The sequence below is a fragment of the Pan paniscus genome, chromosome 9 (genome assembly GCF_029289425.2).
Source record: "Pan paniscus chromosome 9, NHGRI_mPanPan1-v2.0_pri, whole genome shotgun sequence".
Taxonomy (NCBI): Eukaryota; Metazoa; Chordata; class Mammalia; order Primates; family Hominidae; genus Pan; species Pan paniscus.
In genome coordinates this window covers 112,342,967-112,367,181 of record NC_073258.2, presented here as the reverse complement: position 1 = coordinate 112,367,181, position 24,215 = coordinate 112,342,967, and the positions used below count along the sequence as shown (strand labels likewise).

The 24,215-nt window shown below is 38.3% G+C and overlaps 1 protein-coding gene across 1 annotated transcript in view; it reads right to left on the bottom strand.

The window, feature by feature from the left end:
- Nucleotides 1-18,483, bottom strand: part of SIK2 (salt inducible kinase 2) — a 128,790-nt gene extending 110,307 nt beyond the window's left edge. Inside the window, exons 1-3 of the mRNA XM_003805437.6 lie at nucleotides 18,177-18,483; nucleotides 4,504-4,620; nucleotides 245-308 (exon numbers count right to left, since the gene is read on the bottom strand). Of these exons, the coding sequence (XP_003805485.1) occupies nucleotides 245-308; nucleotides 4,504-4,620; nucleotides 18,177-18,311 (316 nt within the window). The 5' untranslated portion in view covers nucleotides 18,312-18,483. The remainder of the gene's footprint in view (nucleotides 1-244; nucleotides 309-4,503; nucleotides 4,621-18,176) is intronic.
- Between the last annotated feature and the right edge of the window lie 5,732 nt (nucleotides 18,484-24,215).

Here is a 24,215-nt window from a genome sequence, read left to right as displayed (position 1 = left end):
GTTCCTCCATATGTTTGATTCTCCAGTCTCTAATAGAGATGACAGAAGTAGTACCTTTAATATAATAAATACAAGGAAATAAGTTATATTTCATATTTTAGGTTACTGAATATTTTCTAACACTTAATTTTTTTTCACTTATATTACCAACACTTAAATAAGCAGAAAATTAACAGAAAATATCCCATTCATGCAGATTAGTGAATTTTTCAAATTAATAGAAAATTTAAAGGAAAAAGCTTACCAAAAATTTCTCCATTTTTGGCATATTCTGTCACAAGGTACAACATACTTTTGGTCTCCATTACCTATTGATAAATAATTCCATATTAGTAGACAGAAATGTACTGGAATTTTCCACAGTATTCTATCAAGTTACCTAAATTGAAACTACTAATAAAAGAATCACAGTTATGAACAATTCCGAAGATGGCTAAGTTCATAAGCCTGACAATATCCTTCTGATTAATGTGTTTGTGAAAAATTGAGATCCTTGCTCTTCTAAGTGTGGTCCTTGGACCAGCAGTAGTAGCACTATTCAACCACCTGTAAGAAATGCAGAATTCCAGGCCCCATCCCAGACATACTGAATTGGAATTTACATTTTAACAAAACTGCCAAGTGATTTTTATGTACATTAAAGTTTGAGAAGTAGTAGTATAGATAATATAAGTTTTGAAGATCTACTTTTCAACATCTCCTCACTGACGTTTCTAGTCCTATGTTATCATGGTAGATTCCGATTAAAAGAATAAAAAAATAGAGTACTTTAGTTTACCTGGTTGGTAGCCTAGCTAATCTGGCACAATGTGATATTCCTTGTACTATACTTTAATATTGTTACAAAGTACTCTAATTGTTTAAAAGTTTCATATTCATAGCTCTACTGTGAAATACTTTTATTTAAATGCATTTTTCTAGATTCGGAATGAAGTGTGTCATCGTCATAAATCTGATTTTTCAAACTACACTAAATAGAAGTCTATTTAGAAAGAAAATGAGGCTGGGTGTGGTGGCTCACACCTGTAATCCCAGCTCTTTGGGAGGTCAAGTTGGGCAGATCACTTGAGGTCAGGAGTTCGACACCAGCCTGGCCAACATGGCAAAACACCGTCTCTACTAAAAAATACAAAAATTAGCCAGGTGTAGTGGTGTGCACCTGTGATCCCAGCTACTTGGGAGGCTGAGGTGGGAGAGCTGCTTGTATCTGGGCGACAGATGAAAACTATGTCTCAAAAAAAATAAATATATAAAAATAAATACAAATAGAATAAAAAGAAAATGAGTGTTTAGATTCAAGATGAACAATTTTTAGAGTGTTTCTCTGTAATACTCTTAACTGCTATCTACTGAAAGGAAGAAAATTAATTTTGTTCTAAGATGTAGGTTTAAGACTATTCTCCACGAGGTCAGAAAACTAAAAGCTACCTACAGTTTGGGCCTAAACAAATCAGTAAATCAACTGTAACCAATTATTTACCTCAAATAGATAGAATTAATATGCAAATTATGTTAGTTTTATCCTCGGTCTAGTTTATGGTTAATCAGAGACTTTGAAGAATATAATTAGTTTCTTAGAAGTATCTTCTTCAGGAATTAAAAAAACAATGGCTAGGCATGGGTGGCTCATTCCTGTAATCCCAGCACTTTGAGAGGCCAACGTGGGAGGCTCACTTGAGCCCAGAAGTTTGAGAACAGCCTGGGCAACATAGTGAGATCCTGTCTCTGCAAAAAATATTAAAAAATGAGCCAGGTATAGTGGCCATGTGCTTGTAGTCCCAGCTACTTGGGGAGGGGTTGAGGCAGGAAGATCACTTGAGTCCATGAGTTTGAAGCTGCAGTGAGCTATGATTGTGCCACTGCACCCCACGCTGGGTGACAGAGCAAGACGTTTTCTTTTAAAAAAAAAAATTAATAATTTTTTTTAAGTTTAAAGGGAGAAGTAATCTGAATTAATTATTTATTTATTTATTTTTAGAGATGGGATCTCTGTGTTATCAAGGCTAAAGTACAGTGGCTATTCACAGGTGCAATTAAGGTGTACTACAGCCTGGAACTCCTTGGCTCAAGAGACCCTCCTGCTTCAGCCTCCCCAGTAGCTGGGACTACATGTCACTGCACTGGGCTAATCTGATATAAATTTGACCTAAGAGGCCTCTGTAGTTTTAGTATTTTTAGGAAATGCTTTGAGTGACACATCATAGTCTCTCATTCTCAGGAGGCATATCATAAGCCAATGGTCTTCACATTTTTTAAATTGAAAATCTCTATCAATAAAAGTTGTTTAAAGCAGAGGTTCCTAACCGCCGGGTCACAGACTGGTACAGTCCGTGGCCTGTTAGGAAACGGGCCACACCGTGAAGCTTCATCTGTATTTACAGCGGCTCCCCATTGCTCCCATTACCACCTGAGCTCCACCTCCCATCAGATCAGCAGTGGCATTAAATTCTCATAGGAGTGGGAACCCTATTGTGAACTGTACATGTGAGGGATCTAGGATTCACACTCCTTATGAGAATCTAATGCTGAGGTAGAATAATTGCCTTCCACGAAACTGGTCCCTGGTGCCAAAAAAGTTGGGCACCACTGGTTTAGAGCCAAACACACTGTCATGCACTTGTAGTCCTAGCTGAAGCGGGAGGATCCTTTGAGCCCAGGAGTTCAAGGCCAGTCTGCGCAACAACAGTGAGACCCTCTCTCTAAAAAAAATAAAATACAATAAACATGATTCCTATGGGAATCCATTAAAAATAAAGTTGCCAAATATATGTGTGTGTGTGTGTGTGTATATATATACACACACACACATACACAAACACACATGGCACATATGGTGACATGTATATATACACACACATTGCATACATGTGCCATTGTATAAATATTGTGTACATTATAAAATATACACAACAAAACAAATATAAAAAATAAACATAACTAGAGGTTCTGATATTTTCTTCTTATACTCCCAAGCACATTTGTGCTAATCTATTTGAATGCACATACTGGTGTGCCAGTAAACCAGCTTTCTGACAAAAAATAAAAAGGTCCTGATTTGTAAGCCAGTTTCTGTGATGTAAATCTTCCTACCAATGCAGATTTTGAGCTACTAACATCATGTTAATTGGCTTGCAAAGCTTCTGAAAGTTTAACAACCAGCTCTCAACAAGCCGGTACAGGCGGAGTCCAGCATACCATGGGCATACACATCACACTCTGGAGATCAAAGTCATGGGCCAGGATAATGGAACATTTCAGTTTAAAAAGAGCTTTTCAACAGAAAAATTCTACATGTTAAGAAATAATTGTTTTCAATATTTTGTACTATATTATCCTTCTTAAACATGAATTACTCGTTAAAAATTTGAGAAAAACACTCCTTTTAAAAACCATGGCTGGTTGGTGGGTGCACTAAAAGCCCAGACTTCACCACTATGCAATATAGCCAGGTAACAAAACTGCACCTGTACCCCCTAAAGCTATAAAAAACAATGAAAAACAATGACAACAAACCCCATGGCTTACACTTAAAATGAGTTCAATTTATTTTACAAAAATTATTATAACAATGGTGGGGAGGGGGGAGGGGGGAGGGATAGCATTGGGAGATATACCTAATGCTAGATGACGAGTTAGTGGGTGCAGCGCACCAGCATGGCACATGTATACATATGTAACTAACCTGCACAATGTGCACATGTACCCTAAAACTTAAAGTATAATAAAAAATAAAAAAATAAATAAATAAATAAATTAAAAAAAAAAAATTATTATAACAAAGTTGATTTTTTAAAAAAAGCAAATTTATTTTATCTACTAAAATAAGCCAAATAATTAAATACAGTCCTATGTATGACAAAGTATGTCACTGAATAATATACTAGTTTAGTGGTTGTATTTTCATAAAACATACAGTATCCTTTTTAAATGAGCAAAACTGCCACATCCTTATTAGGCAGTAGCACCAAAACTCTGCAGTTAAAAAGCAGAGTATCATACATTGTAAACTTCTTTTTTTTTTTTTTTTTTTAAGAGACAGTGTCTCACTTTGTTACCCAGGCTAAAGTGTAGTGGTATGATATAGCTCACTGCAACCTCAAGCAATCCTCCTGCCTCAACCTCCCAAGTAGCTGGGACTACAGATGTGCACCACCACGCCAGGCTAATATTTGTATATATATATTTTTTGGTAGAGATGGGGTTTCACCATGTTGCCCAGGCTGGACTCAAGTAATCTTCCCTGCTCAGCCTCCCAAACTGTTGGGATTACAAGTGTGAGCCCACACTGCAAACTTTTAAAACAACTTGCAGTCTGAGAGATGACTTAAGATTTCTGATTTTTAAGTTTAAAGACAATATAGAAAAATGGTGTACTTAGTAACAAATAGCATACATTTATTTTCTTTCATTGATTAGAAAAACAAATATAAGAAGAAAAATCATGACACGAAATAGAGAACTATCTTGTGGATTGAATGGAGATAGTGTTAGGCTGAGTCATACCTGATAAAGTTTGATTATGTGAGGGTGGTCTAACATTTTCATTATTTGTACTTCTCGGTAGATTTTCTCAAGGTTCACTGCATCCAGCTGAGACTTATCGATTATTTTTATTGCCACCTGCATCCCAGAACACAAATAAATACAATTAGTATACAATAGTTAACATTTTCTAGTTAAGAATCCTGTCAATAAATGACATGAGACTTCACCTGTAGGTTCCTGACACTGATGATAGCAGTTTAAATTCAATGTTCATTCATTCAACAAATATTTCTTAAACTAATACCATGTGTAAGGCAGTAGATGTTGTTTGGCAGTGTCTTTAGTGTGCTATGAAGAATAATTCAAAAACATGTTTCTCTTTCAGTACAATGGTAATGTCTTTTTTCTCCTGTACAAACTGAAAAAATAAAATCTTTATTTGATTAAATTAGTAGCTATATCAACTAGTTATCCCGCTGTGAAGTACCTATAAACAAATGATCAGCAAAGTAGAAGACAGTTTGGAAGATAGTTTCTGTTGCACTGAAATACTATTTTCCTAGAAAAGCAAGTGATAAGTTTCAAATAATACAGACAAAAAGCTGAATATAAAATATTAAAACTCATTACATGAGAAAATACAATTGGACTTTCTTTTAAAAATTGAAGTGCAAAAACTAAAATGTTAGTAACTGCACTAAAATTTAACTTTGTAAAAGGAATTTTATTTCAGAAACTGTGACTTCATTCTAACTAGAGAGGAGCCCAAACAATTCCAAGGTTAATAATTTGAAGGGATTACATATGAAGGTGAATGACTAGGTAGGCAGAAATCAATGATTACACACATTTTTTTCATGCAATTAAAAAGAACTAATTTATTAAAATTAGTAGATATTTGGTTGGAAAATAAAGCATTCTGATTTAAATAAATTTTTCAGATAATTGGGAATCACCCCAATTTAATTATCAGTTTTGAAAAAACTCTAAAATGTACTTCAAGTTATATCAAAGGGTATTCTAAACATAATTTAGCCTTATGTTATTGTTTCAGGGTAACTTTTCTTGTTTTTTTTTTTTTTTAATGCAGATGGGGTCTCATTATGTTGACCAGGCTGGCCTTGAATTCCTGGCCTCAAGCAATCCTCCCTTTTCAGCCTCCCAAAGTGCTGGGATTACAGGTGTGAGCCACCATGCCTGGCCTCAGGAAAACTTTTATTTATTTATTTATTGATACAGAGTCTCCCTCTGTGGCCTAGGCTACAGTGCAGTGGCACGATCTTGGCTCACTGCAACCTCCGCCTCCTGGGTTCAAGTGATTCTCCTGCCTCAGCTTCCCAAGTAGCTGGGATTACAGGTGTGTGCCACCACGTCTGGCTAATTTTTGTATTTTTGGTAGAGATGGGGTTTCACCACGTTGGCCAGGCTGGTCTTGAACTCCTCACTTCAGGTGATCCGCCCACCTCGACCTCCCAAAGTGCTGGGATTTCAGGCGTGAGCCACTGTGCCCAGCCGAGGATAACTTTTAATATCAGCAATTGCACATGCTATGACAGCTCAATGCTTCCAAAAGGTATCCAATAAAATAGGACTCAGCTTGCCATTTCACATAATTCCCACAGTCTCCTGTTCATACAATTACAGTTAACCCTGAACAACATGGGTTTTAACTGTGTGGGTTCACTGATACACAAATTTTCTTCCACCACTAAGACAGCAAGACCAACTTCTCTTCTTTCTCCTCCTCCTCAGCCCACTCAATGTGAAGATAATGAGGATGGAGACCTTTATGATCCACTTCACTTAATGAGTAATAAATGTATTTTCCTTGTGATTTTCTTAACATTTTCTTTTCCCTAGTTTACTTTATTATAAGAATAAAGTATATAATGCATGTAACATACAAAACATGTGTTAATGGACTGTTTCTGTTATTGGTAAGGCTTCCAGTGAACAGTAGGCTATTAGTTAAATTTTGGGGGAGTCAGGCTGGGCGCTGTGGCTCATGCCTGTAATCCCAACACTTTGGAAGGCCGAGGCAGGCTGATCATTTGAGGTCAGGAGTTTCAGACCAGCCTGGCCAACATGGTGAAACGCTGTCTCTACTAAAAACATAAAAATTAGCTAGGCATGGTGGTGGGTGCCTGTAATCCCAGGTTGACCTGGGAGACTGAGGCAGGAGAATCGCTTGAACCTGGGAGGCAGAGGTTGCAATGAGCCAAGATCGTGCCACTGCGCTCCAGTCTGGGCGACAGAGCGAGACTCTGTCAAAAAAAAAAAAAAAATGGGGGGAGAGTCAAAAAGTTATACTTTCAACTGACCCCCGAGGGGGTCAGTTCCCCTAACCTCTGCCTTGTTCAAGGGTCAAATGTAATGTTTTTCTTCTTTCTTTATGGCTGCTCTATCCTTTGCTGTTATGTCCTAAAGCTCTACTGTAAGTTTTACTTCTTACCTTTCTCTATTTCTAACTTGCTGTCCACAGGTTGTTTCCTGATTTGAATTAATTGTAGAACTCTGCAAGCTTCCCAGGGGAAATCCGATTACTAAACATAATGTATAAAATTAAATTTATTGCCTAAGAATAAAAGCTTCTTTTCTAGGGAGTAAAGTACATAGGTTCTGTGATAGCTCTTTTCATTATGTTTGGTGGTGTTTTAATTATTACCGTAATGAAAATATTCTAGAAAGTAAAACTTTGACTGCTAGGCAAGTAGAACGATTAATATTATATACTCGCTATTAGAAATATTATTGGACCACCTCAAACCTAAATACATTTAAAGAAACCCCCCTCAATGAAGAGTATGATACAATCCATTATTATCCATTATTTTGGGTAACTTTGGGTAACAGCTGCCAGATAAAAGGAAAAGTGTATAATTGAATATCCTCAATATTCCTTAGGAAGATCACATCAAGTTTCACAGACATGCATATTTTGAAGAAAATGTCTTACCCTACAATTTCAGGAGTGAGTCTAGATATCAGCACCCCCTGCCCCCAAGAAAAAGCTTTTATAATGAGATGGGTCACAACCATCTAATAGAAGAAGATGGAAAGAAGGGATTATGGTTTTTAAAAACCCAGCATGATTCCTATCATGAGACAATTTTATAATGTAAATATCTTGAGTGTCATATTTAATGGGATGAAAGAGTTTAGATATTAAATATCAATTAAAGCAAGGTATTACCCAGAGAAAGCTCCTTTTTTATACCCTTTTGGAACGTTGGCCTCAACAATGAAAAAGTGAAAAATATATGACATATATTAAAAAGTTTGAAATGTTATCTAATTAAACTTTAATAAAAATTATAAATCTCATTTAACTTTTCTTAACAAAATAACTCAAATGATATAATTCTCCCTTCAATTTTATCTTGGGTCACAGACTTTATCCATCTATGATCCTATGATCATATATATATATATATATATATTTATCCCATTGCTATCCCTTGTTTCTAAGGCTATTACAGGAGAGGATTATGCTTCTCTAAAGAAAAAGCAGAGCATGAGTTAACATGTTCCTTGTAACATGGGAACTCTAACTGCTTTACCAAATACACCCCAAAACTTATGATTCAAACTCAACAGAAGTTTATTTCTTGCTCACGTAGCAGAACTAGATGAATGCAGACTTTTGAAATTCAAAGAGGCTTTAATATCTTTAATGTGTGGCTTCCAAGGTTAACCTGAAGGCGGTCTCCATTCCAGCTAGACAGAAGGAAAAAAGAACTCTGAGGGATCTTCACGGGTGATTTTATGGGCCAGGGCTGGAAGTGGTGCCTATTACTTCTGTTCATTCCATTAGTTAGAACTCCGCATATGACCACACCTAAATGCAAGGGTGGCATAGAAACAGTCCAGCTGTAGGCCCAGAAAGAAGAGGAAACAGTAGAGTTTTCAATGATCAGCTAGCAGTCTGCCAAACTCATCCAAGTAATTTCTTAACAATGGAGCTCTCTATCAAGTACTTCCCAGAAATATGTATAATACTAACAATGGTGATGACTTTCACAACTGCACAGCATTTTTAAAGATACTTCAGCATATTTTATCTCATTTATTTCCCAATTCTGTGAAGTAAATGAAACAAGCAGTACATTCATGAGTTGAAACTGAGGTTCAAATAATGTCACATAATCAACAAAGGTCTTAAAGCTCTAATGAATTAAGGAAGAAAAACCCTAGGCCTTCTAACTCCAACTTTAATCTTTTCACTATTTCAAAGGGTCTTGTAGTAACACATTACACCGCATCTGTTGTGTGCCAGGAATTATGCCTGGGATATAAAAATGAATGAGATTTGATTCCTACCCTAAACAATTTAATAGGTCTGTAAGAAGAAGATGAACACATTTTATCAACAAAAAAACTTGTATTTGGGGATCTCCCCAAAGGTGCACTGAAAGTCCTTAATTTGCAAAAGGGTTGTGTTCCAATAGTTCCTTTTAAGGATTAGAATGAACTTAGATTTCTGGGAACTTCCTCTCTATATCCCTTCTCTTATTTAGTTCTCAACATAGTATAAGAGACAAAATCTGCATGGTAACAAGAAAGTAGGTCAAGAAAGGAACTCCACGAATGGAAAGATCCCCTTTTTTGGTGGTGTTCATCTATTCAACTCTCTAATCATTATATATACATTATCTTAAAAAAACCTTCAATAAATTTATATGACAGAAAAATGAATACTCCTTCTACTAAAGGACTGAATAAAGGTTTCCTGTATAAACTGAAGAACATTAGGACAAACTAGAATGATTACTATCAAACTAAATCCCACATAAAGTAGCAACATTGAATACTCAACTTCAAAATACTCAGGGAAATATGAATTAAAAACAAAATACCATTTTCACTTATTATATTTATAAAGATTAAAAAATAAATAACCTGGTCAGCTAAAGTTCAGTGAGATGTTTGTTTCAGATATTGTTAGTAGGAATATAAAATAGATTATAATTTTTCTGGGAAGCAATTTAGTAGTCTTTATTATGAACCTTAAAAATCATCCATTCCATGTAGCTTAAGGACTCTTCTGAGAAGTTATTTGAAGGAAATAATCTGAAATGAGGACAAAGATTTATGTGTAGTTTTTTTTTTTTTTTGAGACAGGGTCTCACTCTGTTGCCTGGGCTGGAGTGCAGTGGCGCGATCTCAGCTCACTGCAACCTCTGCCTCCCAGGCTCAAATGATCCTCCCACCTCAGCCTCCCAAGAAGCTGGGACTACAGGTGTGCACACACTGCACTAATTTGTGTGTGTGTGTGTGTGTGTGTATACACACACACACACACACATTTGGTCGAGAGTGGGTTTCACCATGTTGCCCAGGCTGGTCTCAAACTCCTAGGCTCAAGTAATCCTCTTGCCTTGGCCTCCAAAAAGTATGGGATTACTGGTGTGAGCCACCTCACCCAGCCTTATGTGTACATATAATCAATAGAGTATTAGAAAACTGAGATATCAGTGCAGTCTCAGCATAAGGTATGAGTAGAAAAAGATGACAAAAAACTGCTTTGTACTTTTCTGTGCAATTTTTCTTCAGTGAACATGTATTATTTTTCTAATAAGAAAAAACCCAGAACAATGACAGTTATTTATCATATACTAATTCTCCAAGATATATTAGTTTTCATTTTCTCATTTTCAAAATTCTTTAGAAAATGGCTATATTATTTTATGATTTAAATATTAAGAAGACCATATATACAGAAATGTTTCTAACAATGTGAAATTTTTAAAAACACTATGAAAGTAACAACTATGTAAAATACAAATTTTATACAGGAGGACAAAGAATTAAATGTAAGAGCAGAAATGTAAAAAGTGTTAAACTGATGAATAAATGGAATTTTTTCATTTTTCAAACTGTTTGTTATCTTTTTTTTTTTTTTCAGACAGAGTCTTGCTCTGTCACTGCTGGAGTGCAGTGGTGCGATCTCAGCTCAGTGCAACCTCTGCCTCCAGGGTTCAAGTGATTCTCCTGCCTCAGCCTCCCAAGTAGCTGGGATTACAGGCATGCACCACCAGGCCAGGCTAATTTCTGTATTTTTAGTAGAGATGGGGTTTCACCATGTTGGCCAGGCTGGTCTCTAACTCGTCACCTCAAGCAATCCACCCGCCTCGGCCCCCCAAAGTGCTGGGATTACAGGCGTGAGCTACCATGCCTGGCCTATCCTGTCTCTTTGATTTTAGAAAAACAAATTAACTTCTCATAAAAGAAATACTAATCTCATTTAAAGAAACCACATATACAAAAGTTGCTTTTGGGTTCTATAAATCCACAGATTAAAGCCAAAAAAAGTAGCTTTTGGAGATTTTATAAAGAAGTTACAAATAAGAGCTATTCTTCTAATAACAAATTACAAGGGATTAACATGTGTTTCTTGTCGTAGATAATATTTACTCCAGTCCTATTACTAATATACTAATTCTACACTGTCCTTCTGAAGTACCAAGTAACATTAGCTCTATCATACCATACATTAGACCTTTGAAATTAAAAAATAAATACAACTTTCAGCTTATACAACAAATCATTGGTGGAATTACAACCTATTAGCCTATCATTTGATTGAAAAGCAAGTGTGATTGAGTGGTCTATAATGAAAGACTTTCTGAAAGCAGTAAAAGTCAGTAGTAAAATAGAGAATTCTCTAGTTACCCTCTCAGAATAAATAAAAAGGAGACTTTTTTTCCAATGTAAATTTGGCTTTTAAAATTATTCAAATAATAAATTCTCATTAGGATTTAATTTGAAGGCTGGGTATGGTGGCTTATGCCTGTAATCCCAGCACTTTGGGAGGCCAAGGTGGGAGGGCTGTTTGAGCCAAGGAGTTCAAGAACAGCTTGGGCAACATGGCAAAACCTTGTCTTTACAAAAATTTAAAAATTAGCCAGGCATGGTGGTGTGCACCTGTAGTTCCAGCTACTTGGAAGGCTGAAGTGGGAAGATCACTTGAGCCTGGGAGGTGGAGGCTGCAGTGAGCTGTAATCTCGCAACTGTACTCCAGCCTGGGTGACAGAGTGAGACCCTGTCCCCCCACCCAAAAAAAAATTGATTTGACTTTTATAATAGTGGGTAGGAAAAACAGATTGGGGGAAAAGGTAAATGGTCCGATAGTTATATACTCACAAAAATTAAACTGAGAATTTTTAAGATTATTAAAGAAGTGATTAAAAATAATCCCCTATCTTAAAAAGTATTTAAACAAATCAACAAAAAAGACAATGCAATTAAATGGGTCAAAGGACAAAAAAATTTATAAAAGGAATGCAAATCATCATCATATAAAACTGTACAAAGTAATTAAAGAAATGCAAATTGAAGTAACAAAATGTAAACATGTTATTTGTTAATTAAAAATAAAAATAGAAAAAAAATTTAAAAGTAGTGAAGAATATTACTTTCTGCTATCAAGTTGGCAGAGATTTAGAAAATAATATTCCTGCAAAATATGAGTTCTTCCTGGTGAAAATTAATGGGTACTCCTTTTCTGGAGGGTAATTTGGCATCCTACACCGTAAGATAGGTAATGTACATACTCCTTGACCCAAGAATTCCATTGCTAGGCAATTACACTGAGGAAATAATTAGATACATGCACAAAGATGTATGTAGAGGGATGCCCTCTGAAACATTATTTTAGAAAGAGAGACAGGAAGATGGAAATAGACTAAATGTTCAGTAATAGGAAATTGATTAAATAAAATATGGATAGTCAAATGCACAAATACTATTTAACTATGCTTTACATAGTTTTCAAACTTACGGAAATGTTAACAACATGTTAAGTAAAAAACACAGATTATATGCATACATGACATCAATTTTATTACATACATATAAAATATATGTGAATAACTAGAAGAAGATGAACCAAATATTAACAGGCATTATCTCTGGGTCTGAAGAGTGGAAGTAAGGATGTTAATCTTCTTCTCTGGGCTTTTCAACAATGTTTACAATGAAGATGCACTGACTTCTATAACTGGGGGAAACCATATCAATACTATGTTTACTTTCAAGAAGAACTTAAAATAAATTTTAGTATTGTTTCTCAGTTTAACTCATCCAATATTCATCTCTTAATCTGTTTAAAGTATTTAAAAATTTTTTTAAAATGAAGTTTCTGATGGAATTTCCAAGTTTATCTTTCGATCTTCTAATATCTCAAAATGGATATATAGGCTATTTCTCTGTGAAGGATGGGAAAGTATTCTACACCAATGTTCTGAATAAAGAAAGTTTTATGTAATTTATTTTGAAAAGATGGAGGTGGAAGGTAGAAGAGGTACTAGGTACATTAAAGCGGAAAGAACGATATCCTAATGAATTCTGGAACCCATTTGCCTCCAAGGAAATGAATCTGCCATCAGCAGTGGGTCATAAATCAAATGTCATCATGTGAATCCAAGAAGATAGGCCAGTTTCAGTTATTTCCAAATAATTGTTTTCTTAATTGACTGGTACTGAGATAGTATTTCCCAGAGGGTTTAAAATCAGAACACATTAAACTCTGTTAAAGTTAAAATTTCTACAGAATATAAACATTTACACAACTCTTATTTTGCATGTTTGTTCCCACTCCCAAAAAAGAGCAGATCATTTTGAACAATAGTTAGCAGAATACTTTGACAAATACTATTTGTCTGGGGTGCCAAAAACTACAGAAAAATTCTATGAAAGTATATATATTCCATGACAAATACAATTTTATTTCAATACAAAATTAAAGATCATACATAAGACTAGATACAAATATTAGCGATTGAGTTATTTGGTAACAAGTCCTTCTGTTGCACATAGTACAGTTGCTTCTTGAAATCTGGAATATTTCACAGTACAAGATTAATACCAAGACTACTGAAAGGAGTCTTAAAATTTTAAAGCAAAATAGAAAATTCAAATGTATTTTTAAAATGAGTTCTCTTCAAGAAACATCATAATCAGGGTGTAATATGCCTTTCTCTTGTTTCTGACTTTGCTATAAAAATGCAATTTTAATACTTTAACAATTTTGAAAACCTTTTAAAAATCTTTCATTTTAAGGTGGTAAAGAATTAGGCCTAACTATAAAATCCCCAAAATGCACATGGAAAGCTTTTTAGCAAACAAATACAGTTTTCAAAATGTCCTTGTTATCAGTTTTGCATTCCAAGTTCTCTTAAGGGTAAGTAAGCAGCCTGACACCCACATGCCATTTTAATAAGGTCATTTTTAGAACCTCTATGAAATATCTTTATGATTCCACAGACTATACATTTACATGCTCTTTAGCTAAGCAATATGAAAGGTATACGGTGTTGAGGAAAACTCAAATTATCTATTATAGAAAAGGTCTGAAAATAACTAGTTATGGTTATCTTTGGGGTTGTGATTTTATGGGGAATTCTTTTCATTTATTTATAAGTTTTTTTTTTTTTTCTTTTTAATGAGACTGGGTCTTGCTATATTGACCAGGCTGGTCTCCAACTCCTGGCCTCAAGCAACCCATCTGCATTGGCCTCCCACTGTGCTGGGATTACAGGTGTCAGCCATCTAGCCTGGCCTCCTATTTATACTTTTAAATTTCTCAATAATAAACACGACAGATTTGGTAATAAAAATACACTACTCTTTAATGTAAAAATAATACCTTGTTACTTAGGAAATTTCCTTTTAGGACTTTACCAGCAATTCCTCCTCCCTAAAAAAAATGTAAAATGCACACTCAGTTATAGACACAAAAACATTCACTGCGTATTATTTACTATAAACAAAAACTGAAAATTACATAATATTCATTAATAAGGGAATTGTTAGGTAAAACGATATTCATCCACAAGGTAGAACACCATGCAGCTAACAAAAATGTTTTTATAAAGTTATATATAATAAACAAAATGCCTAGGTTATAATATTAAGTAGAAAAAAGAACATAATTTATATATATGTACCATGTGCTCTCATCTATGGAAAAAATGCATTTAAATAAAAAGACTAGTGCCATAATGTTAAGAATGGGTTATTCTCATTAGTGGAGGAATTATATGTATACTTTTTTGTTCACTATACTCTTATTTTTTATATTATAGTAAGACACTAATTCTTTATTTTTCTTTCTTTTGTCCTGAAAGCAACAAGAAAGAAACTGTTTCTTAAATAGAATACAAAAACATTTAAGGATACAATTGGCTTTTCTAGAATTTTACTTAAGAGACAAAAAACTAGCTATACCACTAACTAGAAGGAAAAAGTTATTTCCTAGTACTGTATAGTATTGATAAAATAAACTACTCAAGGACACTCACTGAACAGCAAACAAGCAACCACTATTGCCTCAAAGTTTAACAGCTTACATGCTATTATTCTTTTCCCATTATGCTAATTTTATAAAATTAGCATCTCTAATTCATAAACCACAAACTAATACTACAAAGCCTTTACAAAGCGTATTAGGAAGCTGGATTCTACCACCACCTGTCTTCCCCTTTGGATGCAAAATTCACATCGAGATCTAACACAATACCACTTCAGATGATGATGTAATTATATTTCATAAACAATGTTAAACTGTTTGATAGATTCGACCAAAACGAATATCTCTTTTGTCCACTATTTTTTCCTAAAAGGGAAACAGACTTGAATCTCCCAAGTTCTATAGAAATACATCATTTGTGAGTGATATAGAACAAGAGACAGAGAAGAACCAGTTAAAAATAAAAGGGTCCTAATTGCTCATTACATAGATGATTAAGCCCTAAAATTTGCCTCAGAGTCAAACTTGGGAAAAAAGACCTCTAAGTTTTAAAACACACAAACTTGTATCGATGTTAAAGCATAGTATATGAAGAAACTTTTATCGTCAATAAGTATAATTGTGATATTTTGCTGATATTATTTTTATACCATATTCATTGTTCCACTATAACTACTGTAGTATGTTCTGCAATGAAAACTGAATTTAAAACAAAAGTTTTAATTAAACATCTTATAGTTTTTAAGGTAGTTGTATTTATCAAAAACACACAAACATTTATCCAGTGAATGAACGAATAAGGATAAATAACTGCTGTAAAAAACATCATTAACAATGGAATTGTTACTCCCATGGAATACTTTAAGAAACAATTGGGCCAGGCGCGGTGGCTCACGCCTGTAATCCCAGCACTTTGGGGGGCCAAGGCGTGTGGATCACTTGAGGTCAGGAGTTCGAAACCAGCCTGGCCAACACTGTGAAACCCCGTCTCTACTAAAAACACACAAATTAGCCGGGCATGGTGGTGAGCGCCTGTAATCCCAGCTACTTGGGAGAGTGAGTCAGGAGAATCGCTCGAACCCAGGAGGCAGAGGTTGCAGTGAGCCGAGATCGCACCACTGCACTCCAGCCAGCCTGGGCAACAAGAGCGAGGCTCCGTCTCAAAAAAAAAAAAAAAAAAAAAAAAATTCAGAGCAACTTTACAACCTAGAGATCCAGAGAACTTTTCTGTTCAAAGATTGCTTTGACATTTCACTTATCCCTCTCTACCTTAATATCTCCAATCACAACCACCAAATTACCACAGATACCCTCACCCATCTCAAATTCACACTATTTCTTTTTATATGTTAATAACAGCTTCTTTAGAAAAGCACAGGGAAATGGGTTCTGCGGACTAAACATTTAGCTTTTAACGTAAATCATTTTACACATATATACTACACACACGATTTAGGATCTAAGTCCTCTTTCACGATCTGACCAGTGCTTGTTCCAATTACAAATGAATGCATTGATCTCACTCTGATAGCCAAACCACGGTATTACTCCATAGTGCCCCCTAGCTCTTTAAGATATATTAGTTTAAAACGGACACCATTTGAATTGTCAACCTCAAAGTGTCAATCACTCCACTTAAGCAGCTCTTACTGTATTAACTAAATTTGACCTGATAAATAATAGATGACTTAATTAAATCTTGCTACTAATCCCAGTAAGAGCTGATGAGAAAAAAATATTAAGAACTGATGGATTTGGAATTCAACCACACGATATACTACAGTTCAAAAGTTTTGTAGAACCTCTCTATAACTCACAATTTGTTTTTAGAAAGTCATTAAGCAAGGACTCATAAAACATGCATTTAAAATGCCTTCTTTTATGTAACTTAAAGGGAAATGGCATGGCATAGGCCATGGCTCTTCAGAGGAATGGAACCAATTTCTTCATTTTAAAAAATGCTGGGATCAGATTAAGATTTAACAATATCACTATAGTCAAGTTATCATTATCATTACAAACAATCTAAATTGCTAACTGGTAAATCTGTGAGAAGAAAATATCTGACCTTGGTCCTGATTCTAAAAGTTAAGTCAGATTTGGACTGGTTCAGGACCAGCAGGGGAAGGCAAAAAGTAAAGAAGACAGAATGACATATACCCCTTCCTTTTGGAAACGGGATTAAGCAAAACTTCTAAGTACAACTGCAACTCCAAAAATCACTCACGTTTGCAAGTGCCCTTCGCCTTACATAAGTCATTCTGAAAAGAAGTCCTACTTTATTCTACACTCAAACTCTAGTACATTCGTACTAACAAGGGAAAAAGCAGAATAGGACCAAAACTGGAGGGCAAACAAACAGGAAAAGGATGAAACTCCAGGAGGAACTACAATAAGGCAGAGTAGAGTACGTCAAAACCACTAGGTTTTATTCTAAAGAATGGTTTTGTTTCTACCGTTCTTCTAAGGTATTTAATTTGCACGTCTTAAAATAGAGACCCTGAGGAGAGCAGCTTGAGGCAGTGGAAGGAAGGGGGGCGGGTTAGGTAAGAACAGAGACTTGTGAGAGAGTATGTGCGGTGCATTAGAATGTGCAATGAAGAGGGTGCAGGATTCACTGTCAGGAAGCAGTTGAGGGCTTTATGAGTAGAGGCAGAATCTGATATGGTTTAAAGAATGCGTATTACAGCCAGAATGCACACCTGGTACAGTGACAACCCTAGACAAGTAGAAGACCAATCCACCCACTGTGCAAATGCAGAGATGACCATTTTAACCAGTTCTATTGTCTGGGGCATTAAATGGAAATGCCCCAGGCAAGAGATCAAGCTAGCCAGACACCAAATCAGAGACACCCTGGGCCAAAAGGAAGGAGAGGAGATGGACAGTGGCCGTGGGGGTATTCCCAGCCATGGGGCCCTTCCTCGTCGGGCAGGGGAGGGGCGCCGGGGTCACGGGGGCCGCACGATCCCCCATCCGCGGAGCCCAAGCGCAGGCGGTCCCCTCCTCGGGCCGGCGACGTCTCTCACGGCGCAGTCTGGGAACACCGAGACTTCCCCTCCCACCCCACCCCCAGCCGAAAGCAGGGAAGACGCGGAACTTGGGCTCCGGAGCGGAGGCCACAGACCAGGTCACGGCCCGGGTGGGGGGCTCTGGGCGAAATTCCGGGTGGCCACCGGGGGTGGCGTAGGGGAAAGCAAAGCCCCGGCTGGTTGCGTTTCCAGTCGGACGACACTCGGGTCCGGGTGCCCGGGCCCGATCCCTTCGCTGCTCACCGACCCCCTGCACCTCCTGGGTCCTCACAGTCCCAGGCCCGCTCGCCTCCGCCAGTGAGGCGGCCTCTCGGGTCTCCCCGGTCCCACCACTGCGGCCGCCCCTCTCGGTAAGCAGCTCATCTCCCGAACCCTCGCCTCGGACGCTCCCGCCGAGCCCCGGGCCGCACCTCCGTCTTGGTGATCCGGTGCCGCCCCAGCTTCACCACAGCGAAGTTGCCCTTGCCCAGCGTGCCCTCGATGTCGTAGAACCCCACCCGGACCGGCCCGCGCTGCAAGTGCCTCGGGCCATCCGCCATGACCATGCTGGGCCCCGCTGCTAGACACGGCGGACAGGAGCGCGGGCGGGCGGGCGGGAGGGTTGGCAGCGCGGCTTGGCTTGGGCGACGGCCGCTCCGCTTGCTCCTTCGCTCCTTCGCTCCTTCCCTCCCGCTCCGCAGGGCCCAGCCAGGCGCGCGCCGCCGCTGACGTGCGCCGACGTCAGGGGGCCGGGGCAGGGGGGCGGGGGCGGGCCCGAGCCTGGATTGGTCACCATGGCGACCGAAGCACCGCCGACGTCGGCTGCTGGAGAGTGGGGGACGGCGCACGGGGAGGGGCGCGAGCCTGGCTGGCGCGCTCCTTCCGGGCTCAGACGCCCTCCCCTCGCCCCTCCGCCTCACCGCTGTCAGGGGCGGGGTCGCTGCTCGACCCGCTCCGTTCCTCGGCCTTCCAGGCGAAGGGCAAGAGCGAGCCCTGGCGGACCGTGCGGAGGGGTGCAGAGACCTGGATGCGGCCTGCGATCTCCTTCCCCGCCCCGGCGTTCTCCGCCCACCCGGGGTCCTTCCCGCCAAAACCTCTCACCTACAAGTACAGCGCGTCCTAAATTTGGCACCGGCAAAGAACTGTGGCTGAGCAATGCGTTGCTCACAGGCTCCTTTCTTTGTGTCCTTTTCTCTTCTCGTTGCTATATATAATAAAACCCTCCACGTTTTGATGTCTCCGAGGAGTCATTCTGACAGCAGTGCAGTCGCTTATAGACTCACAGAATGTCAATGTTAGCGCTGAAGAGACCTTGGAGATCACTTAATCCAGAGATTTGGAGCCTCATGTGAGCTTCGGAGTTTGGAACCCCCTAAAACACAGGCCAGTTTTTGCTTATGTGAGCATGTCTCTGGGGAGATGGACCCGTAGCTTCTGTCAGATTCCCAAACGTGTTGGTGACTCTGAAAAAGTTTAAAAATATTTCTCGAATCCAATTTTTTTCCCCAAAGGACGAAGAAGACCTCAAGGAATAAAGGGAATTGCCTAGGTCACACAGGCAATAGTCGAGGTAGGATTATAAATCACACCACGCTTCCAAATGTGACTCAAGGAAACAGGGACAGTGACACCTCACTATTTTGAGATGTATCATGCCTTTATATCTTGGTTTCTAAATACCATTCTCCACCTAAAGGAGCCAGACTCCGTGGCGAGATGGCTCATTCGAGGGCAGAGACAGGGAAAGTATAAAATGCCCTTGAAAGATCCTGCTCCTTAAAGCAAGGAGATTTCTTGGCTATGTCAAGGAAGATATGTCAAAAGAAAGCAGATGGCTCGAAGGTGCTCCCCCCTTACCAAATCTGAGACAGTTTGAGTATCAGGAATAAATAATGGGCCGGGCTTAGTGGCTTACGCCTGTAATCCCAGCACTTTGGGAGGCTGAGGCGGGTGGATCACCTGAGGTCAGGAGTTCAAGACTAGCCTGTGTGAAACCCCATCTCTACTAAAAATGCAAAAATTAGCCGGGCGTGGTAGTGGGCGCCTATAATCCCAGCTACTCGGGAGGCTGAGGCAGGGAGAATTGCTTGAACCAGGGAAGCAGAGGTTGCAGTGAGCCGAGATCGTGCCACTGCACTCCAGCCTGGGCGACAGAGCGAGACTCTGTCTCAGTAAATAAATAAATAAATAAATAAATAAATAAAGATAGAAATTGATTCTAACACATTGAATTTTTAAAAAGAATCGTAGAGCATACTTACTTTTAAACTTTTAAATAGAAAAATAAAGAGGGGAGAAGTGAAATGACGGTGGAATGCCAACTAATATATGTTAGAAGAAATGACAATTAGCAAATCATTTGGCAGCCATTACAGTAATAATGGATTCAGACAATTATCAATAGATGTTAAAATCATTGAATAAAATTTGGCTGGGGAACAAGATATTTGCACAGTCTTTGGATTTCTTATTCATGATAAATGGTTAACAGGGGTACCTCTACAGTGGAGAAATCTGACCGACACTACCCTAACCAAATGATCAAAGTTAATGTCACCAATTATGTGATAAAATGACATGATGTGCCTCCAGATGTGAGGCACTGAGGTTACAATATCTCTTAAGTAGTATTCCTGTCAAAAATGCATATTATGATCTAGAAACATCAGAAAGATGCAAACTAAGAAACATTCTACTCAACAACTGACCTGTATCCTTAAAAAACATCAGTGTCATGAAAGTCAAAGAAAGGCTGAGGAACCATTCTAGATTTAAGGGATTTAAAAAGGCATGGCACTAAAGGCAACATGTGATCTTGAAAAAACATGCTATAAAGGAATATTTCAGAACAACTACTGAAATTTGAATATGGATTACATATTAGATAAGATACTGTTTCAGTGTTAAACTTCTTGAATTTTATAATTGTACTGTGATTATAAGAGAGAGTATCCGTTATTAGGCGATACACACTAAACAATTAGGTATAAAATTTTTGGCCGGGCGTGATGGCTCACACCTGTAATCCCAACACTTTGGCAGGCCGAGGTGGGCATATCACTTGAGGTCAGGAGTTCAAGACCAGCCTGGGTGATGGTGCGCCTGTAATCCTAGCTACTCTGGAGGCTGAGGTGGGAGAATCGCTTGAACCTGGGAGGCGGAGGTTGCAGTGAGCCAAGATCATACCACTGCACTCTAGCCTGGGTGACAGAGTGAGACTCTAACAAAAAAAAAAAAAAAAAAAAACCTTTTGATATATGCAACTTACTGTCAAGTAGTTTAGCACAGATAGATAAGGCAAATGTGGCAAAGTTTTAAATTGATAAAATAGGTAAAAGGTAGGTAAAAGGGTATGTGGTAGATCGTTGTACTGTTCTTGCAACTTTTCTGTAGTTTTAATTTTTTAATGAAAATTAATATATTGTGTATTATTTTATTTTAAAATTTACATATATATATTTTTTAGTGCAAGATGGCTTTTGGGCCCTCCACGGCTCCCTGTGCTTCTGCTTTTCACTCTCCCCAAGCAATACCTTATTCTACCATGAGGTATGTTGTTTGCAAAAGTGAGGGGAGAAATGGGGGAAAGCTGTAAGGCTGATCAGATTTCTGAATTGATGGGAGTGGTGTATGAGTGGTCCTCTAACTAGTGAGAGGTATTCTAATTAGGCTAGGAACCTACATATGTATACCAGTTCAAAAATAGTTCCCATGTGCATTTTGCCACTTAGATGATTGTATTTTTTTTTTTTTTTGAGGTGGAGTCTTGCTCTGTCGCCAGGCTGGAGTGCAGTGGCATGATCTCAGCTCACTGCAACCTCTGCCTCCTGGGTTCAAGCGATTCCCCTGCCTCAGCCTCCCAAGTAGCTGGGATTACAGGCACGTAGCACCACGCCTGGCTAATTTTTTGTATTTTACTAGAGACGGGGTTTCACCCTGTTGGCCAAGATGGTCTCAATCTCCTGACCTTGTGATCTGCCCGCCTTGGCCTCCCAAAGTGGTGAGATTACAGGCGTGAGCCACCGCGCCCAGCCAGATGATTGTATTTTAATTGTTCTGGGGGTGGGTTCCTTTGGGAATCTGATGAAAAGCCACTTAACCAAGAATCAGAAAATACGCAGGGAGACCCACTACAGTGAACAACCTCATCCTTTAAAGTATACCTGTTGAATGGAAATGGATTCATTTGAGTATTTAAATTAGATAACCAGGCCAAACACCTACTTGCACAGTCTGGGAATAAGAATTGATTTGGGGCTGGAAAGAAGAAAAAGGGAGGACAGAGAGTACCAAAAGGTTTTGGAAAGCTGGAGTTAGTGTGAGCATGCTGGGTGTCTACAAGTTAGAGAACAGGAGGCCAGAAAGAGGGAAGAGACAGAAGGGGCTGTGCCAAAAATCAGCCTTACTCATGTGGAAATGCAGTGGGCGTGCTACTCAGCGTTACTGGTAGGCTGTAAATGAAACCCTGAAGAAATACATATATGTGGACTAATTTAGAATACTGCAATCTTGGATTCTGTGATTCAACTCTTTCCTTAATCCAAAAGACCTACTCATCCCTGTCCTATTTCAACCCTGCCTGTCTCTTATGTACTTTTGTTTCCAATTAAATGATAGCTGTATACATTTTAGCAATTATTAATATTATCCAACTCCTGCTTTCCTTTTCTCTTCCTCTCTCCCGCTTTCTCCTCTTCTTTCTCTTTCCCTACACACACACACCATCCGCAGGAAAAAAGAATAAAAGATAAGAGGGAGAAGGAGAAGGAGAAGAAAGAGAGCTTCATATAATCCCCATCTTTCTTTTCCATCTCTGGTTTTAGTATCAGTGAGGGAAAGCACTCTAGTCACCAAATTCCTTTTTGCTTGAGCTTTCAGATGCAGCATTCCCAGCTGATGCTGTGAGTCTATGATATTTAGCATTGAGTTGGTTAAAAAATGTTAACAGAACACTTTAAAAGGTAAAAAGGTGTACACAGAGAAAGAATTAAGTAAGATAGTGAGAGACTTAAGAATTAATTCTATAACCTACTTAGAATAAAGTGGATTATAAATAAATATGTGGAATGAGGAGACGAGTTAGCAAAGAGGTAATGAAAAAGTGATCTGAAATGTGAGGAAAGAAGACTTCATGGCTCACAATTCTGTATATTATTTTGCTGAAGCAGACAGCCTGTGAACGTGAAAAAAAGATATGTACCATTTGTCTCCCAGCTACTGGGGAGGCTGAGGTGGGAGAATGGTGTGAACCCAGGAGGCGGAGCTTGCAGTGAGCCGAGATCACGCCACTGCACTCCAGCCTGGGCTACAGAGTGAGACTCCATCTCAAAAACGAAACAAAACAAAACAAAACAAAACAAAAAACTAGGCTTAGGCCTGGATTTAGATTTAGTTCAAATAAAAAACTGATGAAATCTTTATTAGACAACTTTGCTTAGAAAAAGTAGATTACAAAGCTAGAATGAATACTTTGCCTCTTATATTAACAAAGACAGAAGTACGCAAGAAAATCCAAATCACTGACCTGTGCTCATTCCAAGGGCTTCTTATTAGTATAAAGTACAGCTATTCATGAAACAAACATCAATCAGTCAGGTTAATCAACATGTGGATGCCACTACATGTAAGGTACCATTATGGAAATAAACTAGAGGATTGAAGTTATTTAAAGAAAACTTTCTTTAGTACTTTTATTTTTAAAATAGCTTTATTGAGGTGTACTTAATATATAATGAGATGCACACATTTAATATATACCATTTGATGAGTTTGAACATGTGCATACACCTGTCAAACCATCACTACAATCAAAGTAATAAATATATCCGTTACCTCCAAAAGCTCCCCGCTGCTCCCATGTTTGTGTGCCAGGAGCGGGGGGCTGGGTGGGGGTTGGTAAGAACACTTGAGATCTACTCTCTTAAATTTTTTAGTGTACAATACAATATTATTAACTATAGGCACTTTGTTGTTCAGATCACTAGAACTTATTCATCTTGAATTACTGAAGCTTTATACCCATTGAACAACTTGCTATTTCTCCCTTCCCCCCAGCCCCAGGCAACATCATTCTATTCTGTTTCTATTAGTTTGACTATTTTAGGTAGCTCATGTGAGTGGGATCATGCAGTATTTGTCCTTCTGTGACTGGCTTATTTTATTTAGCATAATGTCTTTCAGGTCCATCCATGTTGTTTCATATGGCAGGATTCCCTTCTTTTTTAAGGCTGAATAATATTCTGGTGTGTGTGTGTGTGTGTGTGTGTGTGTGTGTGTGTGTGTGTGTATGTATGTATATTTCTTTCCATTCATCTATTGATAGACATTTAGGTTGTTTCTATATCTTGGTTATTGTGAATAATGCTGTAATGAACATGGGAGTGCAGATATCTCTCCAAGATCCTGATTTCAACTCCTTTGGATAAATACCCAGAAGTGGGATTGATGGATCATATGGTAGTTCTATTTTT